Source organism: Nestor notabilis, unplaced genomic scaffold (assembly GCF_000696875.1).
Source record: "Nestor notabilis isolate BGI_N333 unplaced genomic scaffold, ASM69687v1 scaffold834, whole genome shotgun sequence".
Classification (NCBI taxonomy): Eukaryota; Metazoa; Chordata; class Aves; order Psittaciformes; family Psittacidae; genus Nestor; species Nestor notabilis.
In genome coordinates this window covers 4440-24860 of record NW_009925825.1, presented here as the reverse complement: position 1 = coordinate 24860, position 20421 = coordinate 4440, and the positions used below count along the sequence as shown (strand labels likewise).

The 20421-nt window shown below is 37.9% G+C and overlaps 1 protein-coding gene across 2 annotated transcripts; it reads right to left on the bottom strand.

Moving 5' to 3' along the window:
• Positions 1-3321: 3321 nt before the first annotated feature.
• Positions 3322-20108, bottom strand: USP8 (ubiquitin specific peptidase 8). Of its 2 annotated transcripts, none has more exons than XM_010013204.1 (19): positions 20005-20108; positions 19186-19330; positions 18625-18710; positions 15888-16032; positions 15250-15307; positions 14373-14532; positions 13935-14097; positions 12620-12764; positions 12221-12441; positions 10519-11100; positions 9117-9206; positions 8434-8514; positions 7775-8037; positions 6977-7189; positions 6301-6511; positions 5735-5971; positions 5073-5215; positions 4569-4701; positions 3322-4349 (listed from the first exon to the last, which is right to left on the bottom strand). In XM_010013204.1, exons 1-19 carry the CDS (start codon positions 20106-20108, stop codon positions 4164-4166), a joined length of 3366 nt encoding a protein of 1121 aa, XP_010011506.1. In that variant the 3' UTR covers positions 3322-4163. The 2 variants fall into 2 exon arrangements, with proteins under 2 accessions (XP_010011506.1, XP_010011507.1); XM_010013205.1 differs by having other exon boundaries at positions 14373-14517.
• Positions 20109-20421: the final 313 nt, after the last annotated feature.

Sequence of the window (20421 nt, the reverse complement as noted above, 5' to 3'; positions counted from 1 at the left end):
TGATGTGACCAAATCAGCGGCTTCATCCAAACTTCCTGGAATGTCACAAAGTTGTCACTTATCTTTCCTTCACTGTAATTAAAAGAAAGATGTGTCAAAACGATGATTGCTGACTTATAAGTGGAATTTTGGCTGGTCCATAATCTAAGGACCTAACAACTTGTGATAATCGTCTGCAGAGAACAGCGTGGCGCTGATCGTTTGAAAGGTGGAATAAAGACAAGTATCTCGGAATTGTTTTTAAAGGGGCTTTTTAGCAGAAGGTTTATTTTCTATTTTGTTCTGGTTTCATGGAGGATTTTCTCTCTGTACTCCTGTGGTGCACAGTCTGCCTTCCACCAAAAGGATTTTGGTAGTTGGTGTTTTAAGGTAAAGCTTTTGTCTGTTTGGCAGCTGTCTGACTGTCAATCAGCAAAAGACAGGAGAAAGCACCTACCTCTGTAATGCCAGGGTATTCCTTGAGTAGGTTTGGAAGTATCGCGCTGATGTTTTCTCACCAGATGTCTTTTCATCTGGCCTTTTGAAGAGGACAGAGCCAGATGAGGTGTATATGTGATGCCAGTAGGCTGAGGTTGAAGGTAGGAACTTGATCTGTTCCAGTAGTGAGAGAGAGAGTCTCCCAGATCTCCTCAGTCAGGATTCAGCTTCGTGGCTGTAACGCTGTTTGGTTTGGGTTTTGTTTTTGGGTTTTTTGTTTTATGTGTGTGTGTGGAATAGAGCCCTAATTGTGCATAATGAAATTTCTTGTTTTACACATTTCAATTTTACCAGGTCACTGTCAAATAGTAACAAAGCCATGATAGACTGGTATAATCATACTGAATAGAAGAAATAGTATGTGTTGGTCCAAGTAAGTTGCCTTGTGAGAACACAAGTTGGAAGTGCTTTTCCTCGTATGTAGTGACTGCTTCCGAAGTTGCGCCTTCCAAAGAGCTCGTAAAACCAGTGTATCAAACCCGAATGTACACAGAACTTGTAAATGTATTTAAAATTGTGTAGAATACATCTTTAATGTTATGTTATTTGTGGTACTTATTTAAGAGAGGCTAGGGTTGGATTAGCATCGTGTAAAGTACGGGAGATTGCAATGCACCTTCATGCCAATAAAATGTAATTTAACTGTCCCAAATATTGTTGAGCATTCAGCAAGGAAGAACTGTTGTCCAACTGAAGTTTCATGCTGCGATTTTATTTTTCTTTTGTTACATAGGTACTAATTTGTAATTTTTAATTGAAAGGGCCGTATATAGCTCTATAAATTTTTTATTCAGTAGTGTATCTTATAGATACAGACCTAAGGCACGAACACAATAGCTGTTTAAATGGTGTTTTATGTTTGAAGGGGAAAGGTAAAATGTTATAAGGATATAATACTGTATACATTTTGTATATCATTAAATCTTTAAAGAATCTAAAATAAATTTATTCTTGTTTACAGACTTCTGCTGTCCATACGAGTCTGAAAGGTGGTTTGGGTGAATTTATGTAACTGTGTGTGGAAAAGTAGGATTTGCCATGCTGGGTCAGAGCAGTTGTGCACGTCTGAGGTACCTCAACTTTGACTAACACCAGAACTGGGAGGAAGGGGAGGAGTGAAGACAAACGTGATGGGGTTAATGAGTAAATGAGATAAAATCTCTTAAAGATCTTGACAATGTTTATTTTTAGTTAGGAGCTGCTGCTTTGGGTGCCTGACTGCATCCCCTTGTGTTGCTGTGAGGTAATAGGCACGTATTCAAGAAGTACTTACACTCTTGTGATGCTATGTTCTTTTGGCTAAGTAACAGCAACAGTTAATCTGTATGTGAGGCTGCCTTTCCAAACAGAATGGTTTGGGTGTTGTGAGAATGTGACCAAATTCAGTGTATGAAATAGGAAGAACATTTTGGCTAAGTCATAATTAGAAGTTAAGAAACCTTTTGTTTCCTGACAGCGCACAGTTAATCTTTAGAGCCGTGATACCCATCTGCAAGAGTTTGGCCTGTAACGTATTTCTTAGCAAATACAGGTGTGACTTGTGTGATGGGGGGTGTGTGACCATGGGGGTGCTGCAGTGACTGTGGCCTGAAGCCCTCCAAGACCAAGAGGGGCAAGTAGGGCTGGGGACTGTACTTACGACTTGGAGCCGTTAACGCTGCACGTAGCTCTGCCCATCTGCCTGGCATGAGTGCTGGCTTCCTCTGGGAGAGTTGCAACAAGGCTTACATGGGAAGCCCAGGTCTGAATTGGAGTGGGAAGGAATTAAGACTTCACAAAATATCTTCATACTAGCAGAAAAAACCCCATCGATGCCGGTATCCTTTGGGAAGGCACTGGAGAAGGGTGGTGGCAGAGAAAATAAACAATTGATTTGCAGTAGTGTGTGTTAGGATAATGCCACGTCCCATTGATGTCAGGAAGATTATGCCATGTAATTTAGTAAGAAAGTGTCACTCCTCTGCCGAAACCCCATCACTTTTGAAGTGCTCTATGAATAGAGAAGAGTTATGAGCCTTGGAGTTTAAATTTTCTTTAGATTCTCCTCTTTAGAGGAGGAAAGTAGAAGCAGCTCTGGAGCTTCTGTCCAAACCCAAAGTATCAGCATCTTGTTAGAACCTAGTTCTTAGTAACAGGAATATAATTCAAACCTTCTCTAATTGTGAAAATGGGAAATGCTTCGGTGACTGTCCTGCTGAGAGGGTATTTAAAGAACCCTTTTCCTACAGGGAAACAGGTAAGATGCATAATTTTCCCTGACAGGTATTTCTGATTCCCTACATCATCCTCACTATATCTTCATTAGAAGAAAAACCATTGAGTAACTTACGTACTTGTAGATCACTGGTGGTTGCTTATGTAACTTCTGTTTCAAAAAGCACTTTAATTTCCTCCAGGATCAGTATTTATGCAAAAATCTAAAAAATATGAATGTGCTAATTTAATCTCTTCATGACTGCAGCAAATCCTGCACTGTTCCAGCTTTCTTCCAGTATTTAGGTGCGGAAACATTTCAGAGAAAACCAAGTAATCCATTTTGTGGTGAGAGTGATGGTAAGGTAATTCTCAGCTCTGAGCTTGCAGTAGGTAGCACTAGATGGGGATTTACCTATTGTGTTGTGTTAAAACAGTAAATCAAGGTCTCAATTTGGATTCCGCAGGAAGTAGGAGTAAGCACATACCTTTGCTTTCTTGAATGACTAGTATGGCTGATCTAAGTGCCGAGTAAAATTCAGCTATACTGATTTATAGTCTCTTGAGGATGTGCCCAAGATGAAACTATAATAGTATCTAAACTAATCAGTTCTACACAAACCTGTATTTTTTCATCTGAAGAACCTTTAAACTGTGTGAATACAACTCAGACTGCCATGCTGTAGCATCCTGACCACTGCACAACTAGTTGAGAATGAAAACACCAAACCCAAACATACATTGAACAGGATATATTTTTTAAATCAGTTCTTCATTAAGGTTTTAATGCATGTGTACATGAAAATTTATATTAAAAAATTAAGAAGGAAAATCTTGGTTTAGAATAGCTCTGAAGTGCACAAATATTGACAAAAGCTAACAGAAACAAAAATACAGCTCTGCCTTTTTATTTAGTGTTGCAGTTACTTAGAGCTGGCAAATAAACGCAATCCTCTGAGATTCTCACAAAAAGGACAACATTTTATTATATACATAGTTCTGATGTGCAAGTATGCATTCAATATGTACACTTACATTCCTAACTGTTTACATCATTCTAGAGTATTCACAGTAGAATCAAGCTTAAGGTTAGAAATGTGAAAAGGCCATAACAGTGAGAGAAAAAAAAATATCAAGATATGCCTTGGGATTTTAAGACATTTTAAACTACTTGTTAATAGATTTCAGATGACTAAGCTAGAATTTAATTTTGGAGCAGACTAAAAATAGAGTTGTTTTTTAAATTAACAGTAATGCAATATGCTTTTTAAATGGTTTCACAGATGGCAGTATTACCACAAGCATTATTAATCAGTCTTCTGACTTGTAAGCACTAGTACTGACCAGAAAGAGCCTGCCTGCAGAAAAGCTGCTGCACCCATCCCTGTATCGGTAAGTGACTATGTCTGTCGCAGTCCTACATACGTTTATAGGCATTCCCATACCTACTCTGCTCTTTAAAAGGACAACCAGTTTTCTTAACCCACGCTACTTTACGTGGCCATATCCACTGCTCGCTGTTCGTAAGAGGTGTAAAAGAGAATGTATGCAGCTGAGGATTTCACAGATGATGAGGAGATCTCGGATACTTCATGGTCATCAAACTTAAACCAGCGTTGCTTCGCAGCATTTTTGCAGTAGGCTGTGTAGTGCCCTCCATCCAACCCGCCATAATGATTCTGTAAAGAGAACAAAAGAATTAATGGCTTCAAAAGCTGCCGTTTCATCTCTTTTTAGGGAAATTACCTAGAATATCAGATTTTTACTAAATACTGATCATTCTTCTTTAGAATACAACTTCACATGCGGCAGGTAGGCAGCCTGGCCGCCTCAGACAGGCTAACCCGAGTCTCGGCATAAAAATGAGCTGAACTTTGAAGTGTGACATGGTTACTTACTGAGACTGAAAACAGATTGTATCGCTTCAAGTTATTCTTTGGACCAATAACATACTGTGAAAGGTCAAGAGTTTCCAATGGGAAATCTACAGATGTTTGAAGCTTTTGCTTCCATCTTCCATCATAGGAAAATCTAGAGAATTAAAAAGCATCATTAAAGGTTACAGGTTGTTCACAAGCTATTGTAGAATATTAAACATGTCTGTTTTCCCCATTTTTCCCACAACATGATCTCAGCTGAAGTATTTTGCCCCCAGTTTTGTTACTGCTTGCACATGTGTTTCTTAGCACAAATGAAGAGATTACTTGTACAGGTGCTTTGTGAATTACAGCCTCATGAAAGCAGCAGCAGATGAAAACAAAGTTCTTGCACTGTCACAACTGGAAATACATTGGAACTTTCTCTAATTAAAAATGGTTTGCTACTGCCCTGGAACTGTCAATCCCCATCAAAGCCTGGTCACTTCATCCTAACCGCTTTTCGCCAGTCACTGTTTCTCTTACCGTTTCAAGTGCACAAGCAGAACAGGTGGCAATTTCCAAATCTCTATTTTTTTCAAAGAATCCCTTCGTGTTTTGCAATGGCTACAGTAAAACCTATTGTTATCAGTGAGCTTTTCCTCTTTGGAGAACAATCTAAGGCATTCCTAAAACAAAATACAGACACAGATTATGAAGGGCAGGTGTATGGGAAAGCAGCATAAATGTTTGTTTCCTATTTAACAGGAATTAACCTGCATCACTGTTAACCTGCATCAATTTTCCAAGTGCTATGTTTCATAAAAATGAGGAAAAGTGAGTTAAATGCATGCGTGGAAGTAAATTTCACTGCAGACATTAAGTAGACTCGAGTATTTGGAAATACACACACAACATTTGTTTAAAATCACAGAATATTTATACTATGGCCTACAAAAGCAAGTACTATACATGTCTTTGCTGCTACTGCACCTTCAATATTCCCATCCTGCTTGTCTATTTAAAACTTTTAAGCTTCAGAAGAATTAAAAAGTAATCGGGATTCAGATGTCTTCATGGTTCAGATTAGTGCAAATTAAACTGCAATACTGACCAACCCCTTCAAGAGGCTGAGCAGAAGCAACATCATCATAATGTCACAGTGAAATGTTTCTACTTGAAGAACCATTTCTCTAGTTCCACCGTACCTGCAGTGTACATTTACTAGTGGAGGCAAGTGGTAACGACAAGTACATGAAAGCCTCAAAGGTTCGGGACTTCTTGTGACATGTGAGACACTGCACTGTAGATTTGAACTGGCCTTGAAAGAGTGCCACAATAATGGATTCATTGAGCTGCTTGTGTTTGTGCCAGGCTAGTTCTGCTGCTCTGAAGTCATCAAGATTATCGTTGTTTTCTTCTTTGTACCTTTTCCTGTTGTCAGCCTGGGTAACAGAAGTTTGAACACCACAGCCATACGTTAACATACATAGAAATAGAAAGTCTCTATAGACAAACATGCTATTGAGTATTTGCAAGAATATTTAAACATATCAAGAGTAGCCATCCATTTCTTATCTAGCTAGGCTTCTTCCATTAATACCTTCAGTACCTTACACTGTTTCAAGCTAAATTCCTTCTTTAATTCTGAATACTCTCATTTCCTTCTATACAAGGTTCCAGTAACAATCTTCTAAAATAAGAGGGTGTTTTTAAAATTTCTTTCTTTTGGTCACCTGGCAGATGTGTAATTTATTACAAGTGTATTGCTTACTTTATTTAGGTCTTCGTGCAAGCCATCCATTAGGAAGAGAAGCAATTCTTGGGAATCCTGTTGGCTATATCCTGCAAACTGGTCATTAATCTTCCCAATTGTAATTTTAAAGTCTTTTGGACTGATGTATTTATACTGTCCTGTCCATAAAGCTTTCATTATTACACCAAACTCTTCAGCCACTTCACCTTTATGCCCCAGGAAATTTGACCTATACAATTAAAGAGACAAAAAAAAAAGGTGAACCCTTCAAAGAACTTACTTATTACCTTAATATGTTATCCCAAGTTCAAAGTCATTTCTTAAGACCAAGAAAAACTGGCTGTTAGAGTGAGTTAAAATTTTTGAGTAATTTGGTTCCATACTCAAGACTGGGCTGACGGAAGGTACAGCTGTTTCCAGCTTGTTTTGTAAACTCCTATTTAATATTTAAGGACAACCTAGTACTCTTGTACCTCTCAGTGTGGTGAGCACAATCTAATTAAGAGTGCCCAGTAAAACCTCTTTTGTCACTCACACACGTTTTGAAAACGTCAAGACTCTTACAAGTTATCATTTGTCTCAGACTTAAACAACACCCAACCCCCCAGCCCCACTGAGTAACTCTTTTTAATTAACAATTGTAAAAGGCAAGTTTTTCTCCTTCAATTATAAAGGATGAGACTGAGATTGTTACCTGTTAATATCATCTTGATACAAATTTCTGTTAAAATAATCAGCCAGGTGAGGTGCGTTGCACAGACACTGTAATATGGAATTCATATAGCAAGTGTTCCCTAGGTTACGAAGTCCTGTAAGAGCTGGTCCCGATCCCCCAAACACTGGATTGAGATTCCGAATTTGTGATGCAGAGAGTCTTGAAATTTCTGCTTTAGTGTAACAGACTGGTCTGGAAGGAAGAAGTTATTTGTTAGGAGTCTCAGATTTGACAAGGCTGCGTACATAAGCCAAGAGAACCACCCTCCCTCACAGGGAATGAAATATCCTGGGATGAGATGTCACCAAATGTTTAAGGTATTTAAAACCAGACAATGCCATAGTGAGGCGGCCATATGCACTGGCCTACAATAAGGCTGAGTTATAGGCTCCAGCAGTTGTCCTTTGATTTTGTTTTTTTTTTTAAATTCACAGATAAAGAGTTAGCTGTTGATTCAACCCAGTTTAAAAACTGAAAACTGCATTTCATAAGCTGTCACAAGACTGGCATTTAATATATTAACACGAACACCACAGCTTCAAAAGCAACTATTGTCCAGTTACCTCTGAAATATATGTTGATAACTTCCAACTACATTCATTTTCAAAAGGTAGCTCCCTATACATAGAATATTTAGCAATGAAATTTAAAAGTCCATCAGTCCTGCATCCTTTCAAACCTAGTTAGAAAATAGTAATGCATTTCAGCTGGTAAAACACAAAGAAGTCCTGTAATGCTGCCACATGCATGAGCTGGGGTGTAACTTATCAAACATACTTATTGTCACGGTTGACTGCAGGAGTTAGTGGAATTCTCTTCTTCTCTTCCTCCTGAATGGCTTGGGTTATATCTGGGGAAGAGTAGGAGCGCTTCAGTTTGGAGTGTTCTCTTTCTCGTTCAACAGTCACCTGTGGCTTGGGTTTATGAGTTGGAGGGGTCGATGGAGGAGTGGATGAAGGAGCCATTTCTGGTGGATACATATGAACAGTATTTGTTGGCGAGTGATAGTAACGAAAGGTTCCAGTGATTGGATCCAGAAACTTGGGGAAAAAAAACAAATTGTTTCAAAACCAAGTAAAAATCCATCATTAACTTACTTACCTATTTTTAAACTACTGTAAGAACAGTGCATGAGTTTTTCGAACATTGAGATGTTAGCAGTGGTGACTGGCCTCAACCCTTAAAGGCTTAAATTTACTGGAAGGCACCACTTTCACCAAAATGCATGTTAAATAGCAACTGCTTAGTACCAGAACCAGCAGATGAGCTCTTGTAATTTCATTGCAAATAATGTTACAATTCAGAAAATAATCATGTGGAAGTTGAAGGAGAAAAAATAATAATTAAAACCAAAAGAATCAAACAAGATCTGAGAAATAAGACACAACTGAAACTTCACAAGGCGATGTGATTGTACCATCAGAAGAGAAAGCTACCTTTGCCCAGCCTGCAGGCAGTCCTGGTATTATCCTTCCCATTTCTTCACTTCGTGCTCTCATTAATGGCTCCCGCAGAGACTAATAAGGAAACAGAAAGGTCAGGTAAGTGCAGTTACTGATACAGAGCACAGGCTACCTCTGACACCCCTGTAGAGTTACATGATTCAATGCAAAACAGTTCAGTAAGAAATCTTCAACTGTAACTGGAAATACAATGTACTGCAGAGGTAATATAGTACTAGTGGTTTGTATCATTCAATTTAAACAAAACCTGTTTGTTGACATGCTTCAGAAAAAAAAAGGACAACTCAGCCTCATAAAAGCCTGAACACTCAATTTCTTCCCTAAAAAGCTACTTTATTAGGAATATGTGCTTCTGTTAAACACCTAAGGATGATCTTTTCTCCCTTTCAAAGCGGTACACAAAGGAGTATGCATGAGATGATGAACAAGTGCAGAATGCTTGTTAATGCTACCAGAAACATATGAAGACCTATTGAAAGCTTCAGATTTTTTTTTCAGATGAATATGACATGAAAAAAGCAAATAAACAGCTGCAAACACAGCACAGTCTTAAGATGATGACTTTGAAAATTGAAATGAGGTGGAATTTAACAATATAATAATCATAAAGCATCTGTGCTTGATTGTTTTGGCTACATACAACACACTGTATTTACTTTAAGTCTTTCAGTATCTTGTTCAGAATCCTCTATAAGGGGTCCTGGCTTTTGAGCTCCACTCTCTGGTTGTCCTTTAACCCCAGTTTGCTGTAAAAGATTTTGAGAGAAAGCTTTCAATTTCCATCTGGAATGTCACTTAAGAATGTTGATAAAGCAAAATAAGGGAAAAAGCTGAGTTATATTTCTTTTTTGGTTGTTAAATGCATGTGCCACAAGAAGTGGTTTGAGCAAGTATCTGCACATCATTTTTATTCTTCTTAGTCTATACTACAGGCAATTTGCTGGAATAGCCTTTGTAGCTGAATGTTGTATTACATAAGCCAGTCTGTTATGTAGCTTCAAGAGCTCAGAAATGAAGTGCAAAAGTTCCACCTACGCTGCTTCACCTCCTAAAAGCTGTGGGGTTTACAATTTGCTTTTAAATGAAAGACTTCTTTCCCCTTTTACCCCTCACTGTGAAAAAGCTTCTCCACAAAAAAGGCAAACTGTGAAGCCAACATTATGGATTTATTTTATCATAGCTGTCATTTGGGGATTACATGAAGTTGCTGTCAGTCAAAAGATCATGAATGACTGTGGTAAAGTTGGTCAGGAAGATTTATTTTGGCTTCCTTGTGCATTTGCATTACACAAGCATCAAAATTTGGTCAGATAAGAACTGCAATTGCAAAGGGAGAGAAAAATATCCTAATACACGTTCTTAAGAAACGGTTTTTAAGACATCTGTTACCAACTCAGCTTCACAAATAGCTTCTGATTATTTTTACTCTCAGAAATTTTGTGAGATTCCCCCCACCCCTGCCCAAGAATCTGAGGGGAAAAAAAGAACTCTGACCCCCCCCCCCCCAAAAAAAAAAAAAGAGAAAAACACCCAGAGTTTGAATGGGACTGTTTTCAACAAAATTAGTCATTAGGGTATTTAGCTCCCTCTGCCACTCAAGAAAACCCTGTTATATCAACACTTATGCAGCTGGGGGCACTAAAGAGTTTGTGATGATAACATAGTTGTGTCCCTAGCATGTGTTAAACACTGTAATACACAGTACTGGGCTGGTACCAGAGATGAAATGCCACTGTGCCTCAGTTTCTGAAACTGAGGATTGCAGCCCTGCAGCCTACAAACAATCCCTTCTAGCTCTATGTCAAATGGAAAGTTTTATTATCCTATAGGTATCCATGCTGCCTAGCTACCAGCAAGAACCGAGGCTGTCTGGCAAAAATACCCCCACAAAACAAACCCTGACTATTTGGTTTTAACTTTCACCTCTAGGTTTATGTAAGAATGGCCTCAATAAAAATCCAATGTATTTAGAATTTCTACGCTGATCCTAGAGTATGCACTCAAAAGCCATCCTGAACAGTAACTCCGTTTGGTGATGCTTTTCTCTTTTTCACTAACCTTGCCTGAAACAGACACGTCACCCACTGCCCGTCTCTGCATTTCTGGTGTTCGAGTTCCCTTTTCTCTTTCTTCCACAGGTATTTTGTCAATCTCAATCCTTTTTGCACCAGTGCTCTCCAGTTCATTTTTATTTTGCCTTTTCACTTCTATTGCTTCTTTGTGTGCCCTTTCTTGTTCCTTTTCCTCCTGTTCTCTTTTTCTTTGTTCATCCCTCTCCTTCTGTTCTCTGTCCTCTTTGGATTGCTGTTGTTTTTCTTTGTGTTCCTTTTCTTTCTGCTCTTCTTTTGCTTTTTGTTCTTGTTCTTCTTTTTCTCGCTTGAGTCTCTCTCTCTGTTCCTCCTGCTGCCTCTCCCGAATTTCTTTCTCGCGTCTGTTTTTCTCGAGCAGAGCAGCAGTTTCTGCATGAACACGACTTTTTTCTTCTTCTGTCAGAACACTCTTTGCATCCCGTAACGGCTTCGTGGACCGGTCCGGAACCATTCGTCCATTCTCAACAGGGTGACTGTCAGTGACTGCACTGTGAGACTTTGGTCTGTTATCATCAGGGATTTTTAGTGAAGGCTTTTTAGTACGATCAACCTGAAACACAAAGCATAGAACAACAATTCACTATGGCTGTTACTGCTCTGTTAGCTCAGGGGGTTTTTAAGTGAGATTTATGAGAGAATAAAGATGATATAAAGTTGACTTCTGCCAGAGAAAAAGTAAACTTTCAGTTTCATCAAATCTGGTAATTGAAAATACTTGTTAGTAAAATTAGCTATCACTTAACTTCTAGATGTGAGGTAAGACTCACCAAGCCCTACAGAACCATAAGAACAGCATTAAGCACTGATTACTACAACTCTTTACTTTCAAGCTTTCAAAGGTGCATATTTTAGGGCAATCAGGCTGCCTAATTTGGGTTTGGCTCTCAATCATGTGACAGAGCATGTGATTAAAGCAGATCTGCTCGGTGGAAAGAGGTATTTAAGAGTGACTTATGCTCAGGAGTAGGATAGCAAGTTAGTTTTGATGCTGAAGTGGAAGTTGTGGAGAAGTAAAAGCTTGTCTAGCTCAGTGAGGACAGAAGGAAGGTCTTTAAATTTTACAGTTTAGGGTCCTTTGGCTGACATTACAGGCAGTATGTAGAAGGGTGAAAGCAAAGAGTTTGACTTTAGCCTTGTCTCCAAAGAAAAGTATTATTTTAATGCAAGGACTCTACAAAGGTGTCTTTAGAAAGTTTTATCCCCATGAAAGGAAGAAACATATTCCCGTACCCTCACCACTAGGCTAAAACTGACAAGGCACCAAGATGTTTTATTATTTGAAGAAAGATACAGTCACTGAAAGTGGACCTTTGGAATAGCCAAGGTAAGCTGTGGCCTAACTGCCCTCCCTGCCTTTCATCAGTTATGTTTTGAGTAAATAGGTTTGCTTACAGACTTCCTGAATCAATAATCAATTGCTGACCTTCAATTTCTCTGGTGCTCATATAAAAGTATCTTGAAAAGCTCTGCAATTATGTTGAGAATATTCCATTTCATGAAGTTCTGTAGACTGGTTACCACAGCTTCACAGACCACCAACAGTCTCTGTACCAGTATGATTGTGTAGAAGGTTTAAATACTGAGTATGTTTCCTTGTGGGCTTAGGCTTCTGTGGTGTGTCTTTACAGATTAACCTGATACTAACTCTGAAAAAAAGAAACAGTGCTTACCTCAGGGATACTTCTTGTAATTGATACTGGATTAACTCCAGATGAACTGTCAGGCTTGGGAGCAGGAGCATTCTGTATGTTTGGTCTGTTAAGTGATTTTAGTCTCTCTTCCAAATTATCTCCTGTTTCCTCATTTTCAATTGCTTCTGTTGGAGGTGGCTTTATAGCAGCAACAGGTGGAACAGGAGCTGGCTCTTCCAGAGATGGATATGTAAAATCCACTGTAGAAGAGGGAAGCATGGGACAGCTCTTAAAAACACAAAAGCAAAATAACCCCCATGTTCCACCCCAAAATTTAGACTTAGCCAGAACAAGGCTATCCCAAACATACTTGAATGAATTAGATACATGCATCAATTACAGACACTTGGGGGCAGGGAGGTCATCCTTTATACTTACAAGAAACAGTCACAGCTTCACTCCTGCTATGCTGGGGGGGAGTTACTTTAGCATTTGTTGTGTACTGGGGAAAACAAAGGAGCCAGTTTTCATAACCTCCTTCTAGAATTAAAGGTTCATTCTGCAGTATAGTTTTGCTTTCCCACTGTAAGAAAAAGTTTTAAATTAAACAATTTAAAAATAGAAAATTAACTTCTATATCTTAACAGTGTCATTGAAAATTCTGTCTCACCCTTACATTGAGACAGGGTCTTTTTTAGATTTTTAATAAGAATTAAACAGGCCAACAGGGATCCTCTCTGTGCCTGGAAAACGCTTAACAGGTTCCTGGCTCTACCTACAAAAGGGTCTAAGTATTTCTAGTACACTAGGAACCACTTACTACTACTTCAGTAATGATCCTCCATGCAGGAAAAAAGATTTTTGTTGTATGCTTTGCCTCAGTTTCTTATCTGATAAGTTTGCTGAGTGACTGGAGCACTGGCTTTAGAAAGCATAACGTTAACTTTCTGAAAAACCCTTGAGAGTTCTGGCTCCGGACTGCTCTCCTCCTGAGGTCCTCAGTATTAGAACAAGAGCAAGGCAAAGAGGCTCAGAGAATATTCTGTAAAGCACTAAACAAGGAACACTGCCTGTCCTCTCTCTGAATCCCAGTCTTGAATGTTTAGGCAACAGAAAGATGTTGTATAGATGGCTCTTGTGAAAGACTGCACGAGTAGGACAACACAGCCACAGTTCTGACTTGAACATCTTCTTAACACTGAGTCTATAAGCTCTCTGTACCTATGAATCTCAAATTTAAATTGATGTTTCTCTAAAAGTTACATTCATTAATGCAGAGAAGTGAACCATACTCAAAATATTTCTGTGGTCTCCTTCACCAAAATGCCTGGCTGACAGGACTGCAAAGCAGTCCTCCTTTGGCCTTCCGGTGCAGGTGGCCAGCCAACTCCCACAAGGAAGGAATGACAGTTGCTAATACAGGAAAGACCCTGACACCGTACCTGGCAAACTGTACTATGTACTTTCCCAAATAACTTTGTCAGCTGGAACTCATGAGCTAGTGACTGACGAGGGGAGTTGAATCATTCTGCTGTTTACTTGTTTAATAAACAACACCGGCCTCTACTAGAGCACAAGCGTGGGAATGTGAAACTTCAGACTATACTTCTGCTATCAAAATAGGGAGTCTTTGAAAACTGAACCAAGATGTACGCCTAAAGGGTTACTAAGTCTTCCATATACTCTGTAATTATAGGTGCTTTAAGACCTTATTTATTGAGATGTACTAATATAAAGTGTGAAACTTGCCAACCTTAAAAAGCGCATCTTTCAAGCTCTGCAGAGTTGTTCCTAGCTTTAAGTCTTCAGCAGAACTAAACCAGTCTAGGAGTACAATATAATCGAAGTGTCCTCTCCTCTTCCATGGATCTCTAGAATCCTCTGGGAGTCTAGTTTCAATCCAATTAGCTGTAACTCTGAAATGCATTAACATGCATTTAAAAACAGGTACAAGTAACATTTTTGTCCAACAATATACAATCCATATGTGTTTATGAGCTTGGATAAAATAAATATGCTCTGCCTTGAAGTCAGCCCATGTAAGAACAGAGCTGTCCAGATACATACCAGTGGGAAAGATGTATCAGGGACCCTAAAACTAAGCATACAGGCTTTAAAAGCATGTAATTTCTTTTCAATCAGTCCATTTATGAAATTAAATACTTCGCTATCATTTAACATTATTTCATACCCAGGACGGATAGCTTCTTCTGGAACACTGACAGATCTTGGAATACAGGATTCCTGATAATCTTTCAATCTTCGAGCATCCATTATAAGCAATTCAATATTTTTGTCCGACATCATTGCAAACAGTCTCTCAGCTGTGACTGCTCCTTGAAATAGAGAAGTTATTAGATGTACAAAGCTACATTATAAATGGAGATAGCTATGATCACATCTAACTGCTGCAATAAAGGCTGCACACAGGAAACAGAGAAGTGCCACAGTCATGGAGGTGAGACACTATAGAATTAACACACTGGACCTTCTGCTCCCACTACTGTGGTGATCAGCACCTGACCTGCTGAATTAGACAATACTGAACAGTGATACACTAGTTTAACTTTTTGTGGTCTCATTTAAATCAAGCTATATAGGCAAGCATTTGTAAACTACATGCTGCACTTGTTCCTCTTAAGAACTCTAGAGAATGTTTTCACATATTTATGAAGGGAACAAAGAGCAGAAGGCTGGGAGGGGAGCAGAAAACTTTCTTATTTAACTGAGAAAGCTGATACATTTCAGCCTTGCCTAGATTCTTTTCTTATCAATTGAGGAGACATTTTTCTTCCTAATTTGACCACTTTATTAGAGCTAGTTCAGTTTTAGTTATTAAACTGTTGAAAAACTAAGTACAGTCTTTTAAGCTCAGAAGTGATGAAGGCTGCTATACAGAGCTTAATTACTAAGTCACTATTATTAAAATGCAGGATACTAGAATTTCATCAAAATCCTCTGAAATAACTCCTGAAAAGAATTGCAACTGCTCAGGTGATAGGTGAAGTCATACGAAAAAAGTCATGTGAAGACTTTTTTCACACCTATGTGAACACTGCATCTCTTACCACTTGGACTGTCAGACTGATCCTTTCTCTCCAGTGAATGCTTCCTCTCACCATTAATCTGTGTTGTAAGGGGAAGAAAAAGATGTTAGTTTAATACCTAATACTCAGAACCAAGGCGGCCAACTGACTCTCACAGAGCTTGAAGGAAACTTGTCAGACTGTAAGCCACAGGAAGAAACCTAGGAAAAGGGAGCTTCTTTGAAAGAAGATACGTTATTGATAAATCTACTAAAAAGACACCAAGGTTGCTGCTCTACCTAGACAGAAGCCAGATAAAAAGGCAATACAATCTAGGACAGCATCACCTGGTATGCTGCTGAAAAGCCAGCTCTCTCCTAAACAGGAAATACGTTATCCGTAACATCAGCTTGTTAGCATTACATTGGGTTTCTCACACTAGCTAGTTCTAATATAGAATAGAATTAGACTTTACAAAAAACCCCTAGTCTATCTTCTGCAAGACTTGGAGGTTGGTAGGATTCATCTTCTTCCAAAGAAATGTCAAAGAAGGTTTATGGAGAGTGTAACATAATTCAAAAAAAGCCCCACATGACTCTAAACTACTAGTAGAAATCAAATGCTAGATCAAAGCTCTACATTTAGACCATATTAGAGAGTTTGTAAACATCTTTAGATACCCTTTGGCTTTTTCCTTTGGAATCCACAGCACTTTCTGAGGAGTTTTTGGCTGAACTCTTTCCATCATCTTTTGGTTCTTGCTTCTTCTGCAGCTCTTGTCTGTCCCTCTCTTCAAGTTTTTTCCGAACTTCAGCCTCCTCATATCTATAGGGGGGAAAAAAAAGCCTTTTCTTTCCACATTACACTACTGGCTCAGCTGCATAATCATCACGTCTTTGGGAGCAGAAAAAATGTATCTGAAGTTTAAAAAAGTTAAAGTTTTGTCTATTTTCTATTTCCAACAAACCCCATCTTCCTCCATGACTGCATGGTATTATTTCTCCCACTCTTGAGTTGCTTTTCTTATTCTTAAATCCTGTTCTGGGTCCTATTTCACAGACATTGTTCTTAAGGCTATTTACTTTTTTAAATCTAAACCTATGGTTATGCTTAGCTATGGTGCCACTAAATGTATCTGGTTTTTTCATTTTGTGGAGGAAAGAGTAAGTATTAGTGACTTAAAGGTAAACTTCAATATCTTATAACAATCATGCCAGGTTTGGGTTTGTAACAGAGCTAATAATTCCAGTTAGGAGTAAGTTAGCCCAGTTAGCTAAATTACCTTTTTCTGAGAAGCTGGATCAGAACTATTTATATATCTGGTAGCAGTCACCTCCAAAATGTAACCTGGCTATAGTATACTGTTATGTCCTCACCTGTGTCTCTGCTGTTTGTTTCAAATGTTGGAGCTACAGTGAAGCCTATGCAAGCATCACGTATACTTGAGAGTTTTGTTGGACCTAGGTCTTGCATACAGCTGTCCTTTTCATAAAGCCTTAGGCTTCAAAATTAACCTCCCAGCCTTTTGCCATTTTAAGGACAATCATGATATTGTAAACCAAACTTGACCTCCAAACTACAGCTTTTACATCACCAACTGCAGGTTTGCACAGTCCCACCACTGTTATATTCTGTTATAGTTAATATAACTGAGAAGCTTAAGGGTTACTAGTGATCCATAAAACAAAAAAACAGTGTTCTGAACTATTTTGATGACTGAGCCAAGCAGTGAATCATGAATGCTGAACTGTATTAGTAATTGCTTGTTTTAATCAGATGTAGCCTAATCAGTATTAAAATGACAACAACAATAGAGCTGTAATTCATATCAGAAGTACTGTGTTAATAAACTAGATCATTAAATCAAATTCTGCCTCCAAGTCTATTCTACTAATTGGCCATTAATAGGAGGCTACAAGTCTGTAATTTTATTTTTTAAACAGGTTTTTTGATTTGGCAAAGGCATCGTAAGTTAGAACAGAGCATTTTGTTCTCATTTGGAATTAATGGCACTAAAGCATATTTCAAATTTTATTTTACTTCAGTCAATATGGAATATTTACCTATCAATTTCTCATTTAGACCTTTGAAGCACAGAGTGACAGAGCAGGTCATTCACGTAGCTGTTCCTACTCCTATACAAATGACGTTTCAGCAGCTCCACTTTAGTTAACAATTAACATTCAAACTATTTGCAGAAGAAATTGCACAAATAATTTCCCTGAAACCATTTCTGTAGTTACACAGGAGTCATGTTTCATTTGTATCCCCTTTATACACATTTTGCCCAGAGTAGTCGAAAGTTATTGTGTCAACTTTCAGAACTCTGTTCCTTTCATAAAAAGCCACAAGTTACTAAACAGTCTCTAAATTATTTTGGTTTTCTATGATTCTATCAGTATTTACAGTGAATTCATAGCTCTGCAGACTATGAACTAAAAACAAGAAAAACCTAAAGACTGTTTCACACATAGTACCATAAGCCATTATTGAAAGTCTCTTTCCATATATGCGTAACTACACTTACTTTCTTGCTCACATGAACTAACTTTATGGATTAAGCACTTTGAAGGGCATAGAATATCCTTTCACAATAATACTTGGCGGGAAGAAAAGGGAAATGTGCCTAACTGAAGGGGAAATGCTAAGAGGGTGAGAAAGGGGTGATAGATAGTTGTTAAGGATGTAAGCAGGTAAGGCTAAAGCAAGATGTACTGCACTAAGCATCACCAAAAGGTAGATTCTACCTTACAACTTCTAACCAACACGGTTTTGTGGCTTACGGCACAAAGACTTGACGGTTGTAAATAAGCTACCAAAAAAGCCTGTTAGCATCAGCTCAGTTACATACAGGCAGAACTGTGCATTTCCATATGTATTACTGCATGTGGCAGAGGTAGAGAAAAGGTGTAGCAGCTAGCTAAAGAATCAAATAATGTGTTTTGTTAGTGTAAAATAAATCCATGCTAGGAGGACTTTTTAAGCTATGTAAATATTAGGAATATCCATTATGTGTTTGGTTTCAGATGACCTGATGATGAAAAGGTTAAGTAGGAAACGGCTCTTGATCATCTCGTGAGTGTGTATGTGTGCATATGTATACATATATAGTTTATATCTTGTGGTTTCTTTTTATTAGTCACTAAACAAAAATACGAGACCATATCAACAAATCACAGTTACAAGAATTAAGAAACAATGTGCACACTGGCAAGTAACTGGAGTATGTGATGATGAAAATTATCTCTAATAACAGATCTTTGTGAATAAACAATTTAAGACCTCAAAAGTTTTGGGTATCTAAGGTCTACTCAAGTACAACCTCTTACTACTAAATAGCATGAAAACACGCATTTGCACATGTACAGGCTTTAGGTGCAATGAACAATATCTTCTCTATTAACTGTATCCACATACCTGAGTTTAAGGCTGTCTGACAGTCTTTCAGCTTCTTCAACAGCTTTTTTTAAATTTGTAGGTCCAAGAATTGAATGAAAATAATCCTAAAATTACAAGCATCACCCCACAAATTATTCGTACAACTTAATAACACCTACTTACATGCATACTAAGAGCCACTAATGTGCAGAGAATTGGTATTATAATGCTACTAATGGCAACAAAAGGAACTGTTTTGAATTTTCCTCTCAAGCATAATTTTGTAAGTAGAATTATTCTATAGCACTAATAAGTAAAGGCTAGCAAGGCAACTGCACCAAAAAAAGGTGGCATGAGAAAGATAAGAGGAATACCTTTCCCTGAAAAAAACAATCACAGATCTGACAATTTATATACCTCATGTATATTAAAAGCAAACTGTAAAAAAATAACAATAGACTTGTCAAAAATAGGAAGGAAAAGATAGCATCCTAAGTTTACTTAATACCAGTGTAATCCTTTGACCATGCATTAGTGTAATTCTCTGTACTTCTACTACTTCTACCAATGCAGGAGAGGTCAGTCAGAAAGCTTTTATACCTGTTGCTGCTTAAAATCAGGTCTCTTTCTAATAAAGTTATAAACAGTCACATATTTCATATACAGGATGTAAGCTTTTTCTTCATCTTGGTCCAATCTGCTTTCCTCTGCTGCCTTGAAAATCTTAAGGGCGCTCTGCACATAACTGAAATAAGAGTAAAGCACATGATTGCTGACTTGTTCCCAAACACCTTTTCATTACAAGATGCCATCTCAAGTGTCCACAGCCTCTGTCCCCACATATTAAGTGTCTGATTTTACCATCTTAATACAAGGCTCTTCTTAAATATGAATTACAATAATGCTCTTCCAAATAATATTTCTCTTTGCTAGTTTGTTTACTAGGCCTATTTAAATCTCCCATAATTAAATAGCATACTGAGATATAGTAAAACGTATTTTTCCCTTCTAAAAACACCAATCAACTTTTTTTTTTTTTTGAGGAAAATCTACTTTATAGTAAGACAAAATGAAATAATTAACTGTCTAAAAATGATGGAGGTAAAATATTCACACATTTGCTAAACTTTTTATCATTTTTAAGAATTTGCCTTTATGTAGCCTTTTCACAAGGGGCACAAATTTTCATGGGCATTATGCTCTGTCCAAGTCATGTCTGGGCAGTATGTCAAGTTGTCTTCTGTAGGCAGTAAGCATATCCCATGTGATAGTTGAGAACTCTATACATGAGACCATCAACAATTTTATATCTAATAGAAATAACTGAAGAAATTTAGATCCACAACATAGTTGTTCTGGTACCTGCTCAGAAGGGTAGCACTAATACTTCCAATATTAATACAAATAAATTAGATATACCTCTTTGTACTTGTCTTCTCAGGTTTTATTTCTATCTTCTTGTTGAGATCTTTCAATGAAGTAGAGAGATACAGCTCCTTAGGTACAGAGGCCACAGCAGGCATGTTAATGTTGTTACTTATGTCCCTTCTAGGATGGTACAGCTTCTTAGAAGTCTCTATCAGTATTTTTCTGCAGATAAAAAAGAAGTAAGGAGAGCCCAATTACATTTCAATGACTTTTAATACAGTTATAGTTACTGTCTGGGGTTATTACCTAATCTATCTCCCCTTACGTGAGCTAGCATGACATGTAGACTGGCTGAACAGTGAGAAGTATAAATTAATCTTCCCAAAGTGACAGCATTATCTGAAACTACTCTAGGTAATTTATCAAGGATGCTAGTGATATGCTGCTAACAGAAAAAAAAAATAAGAA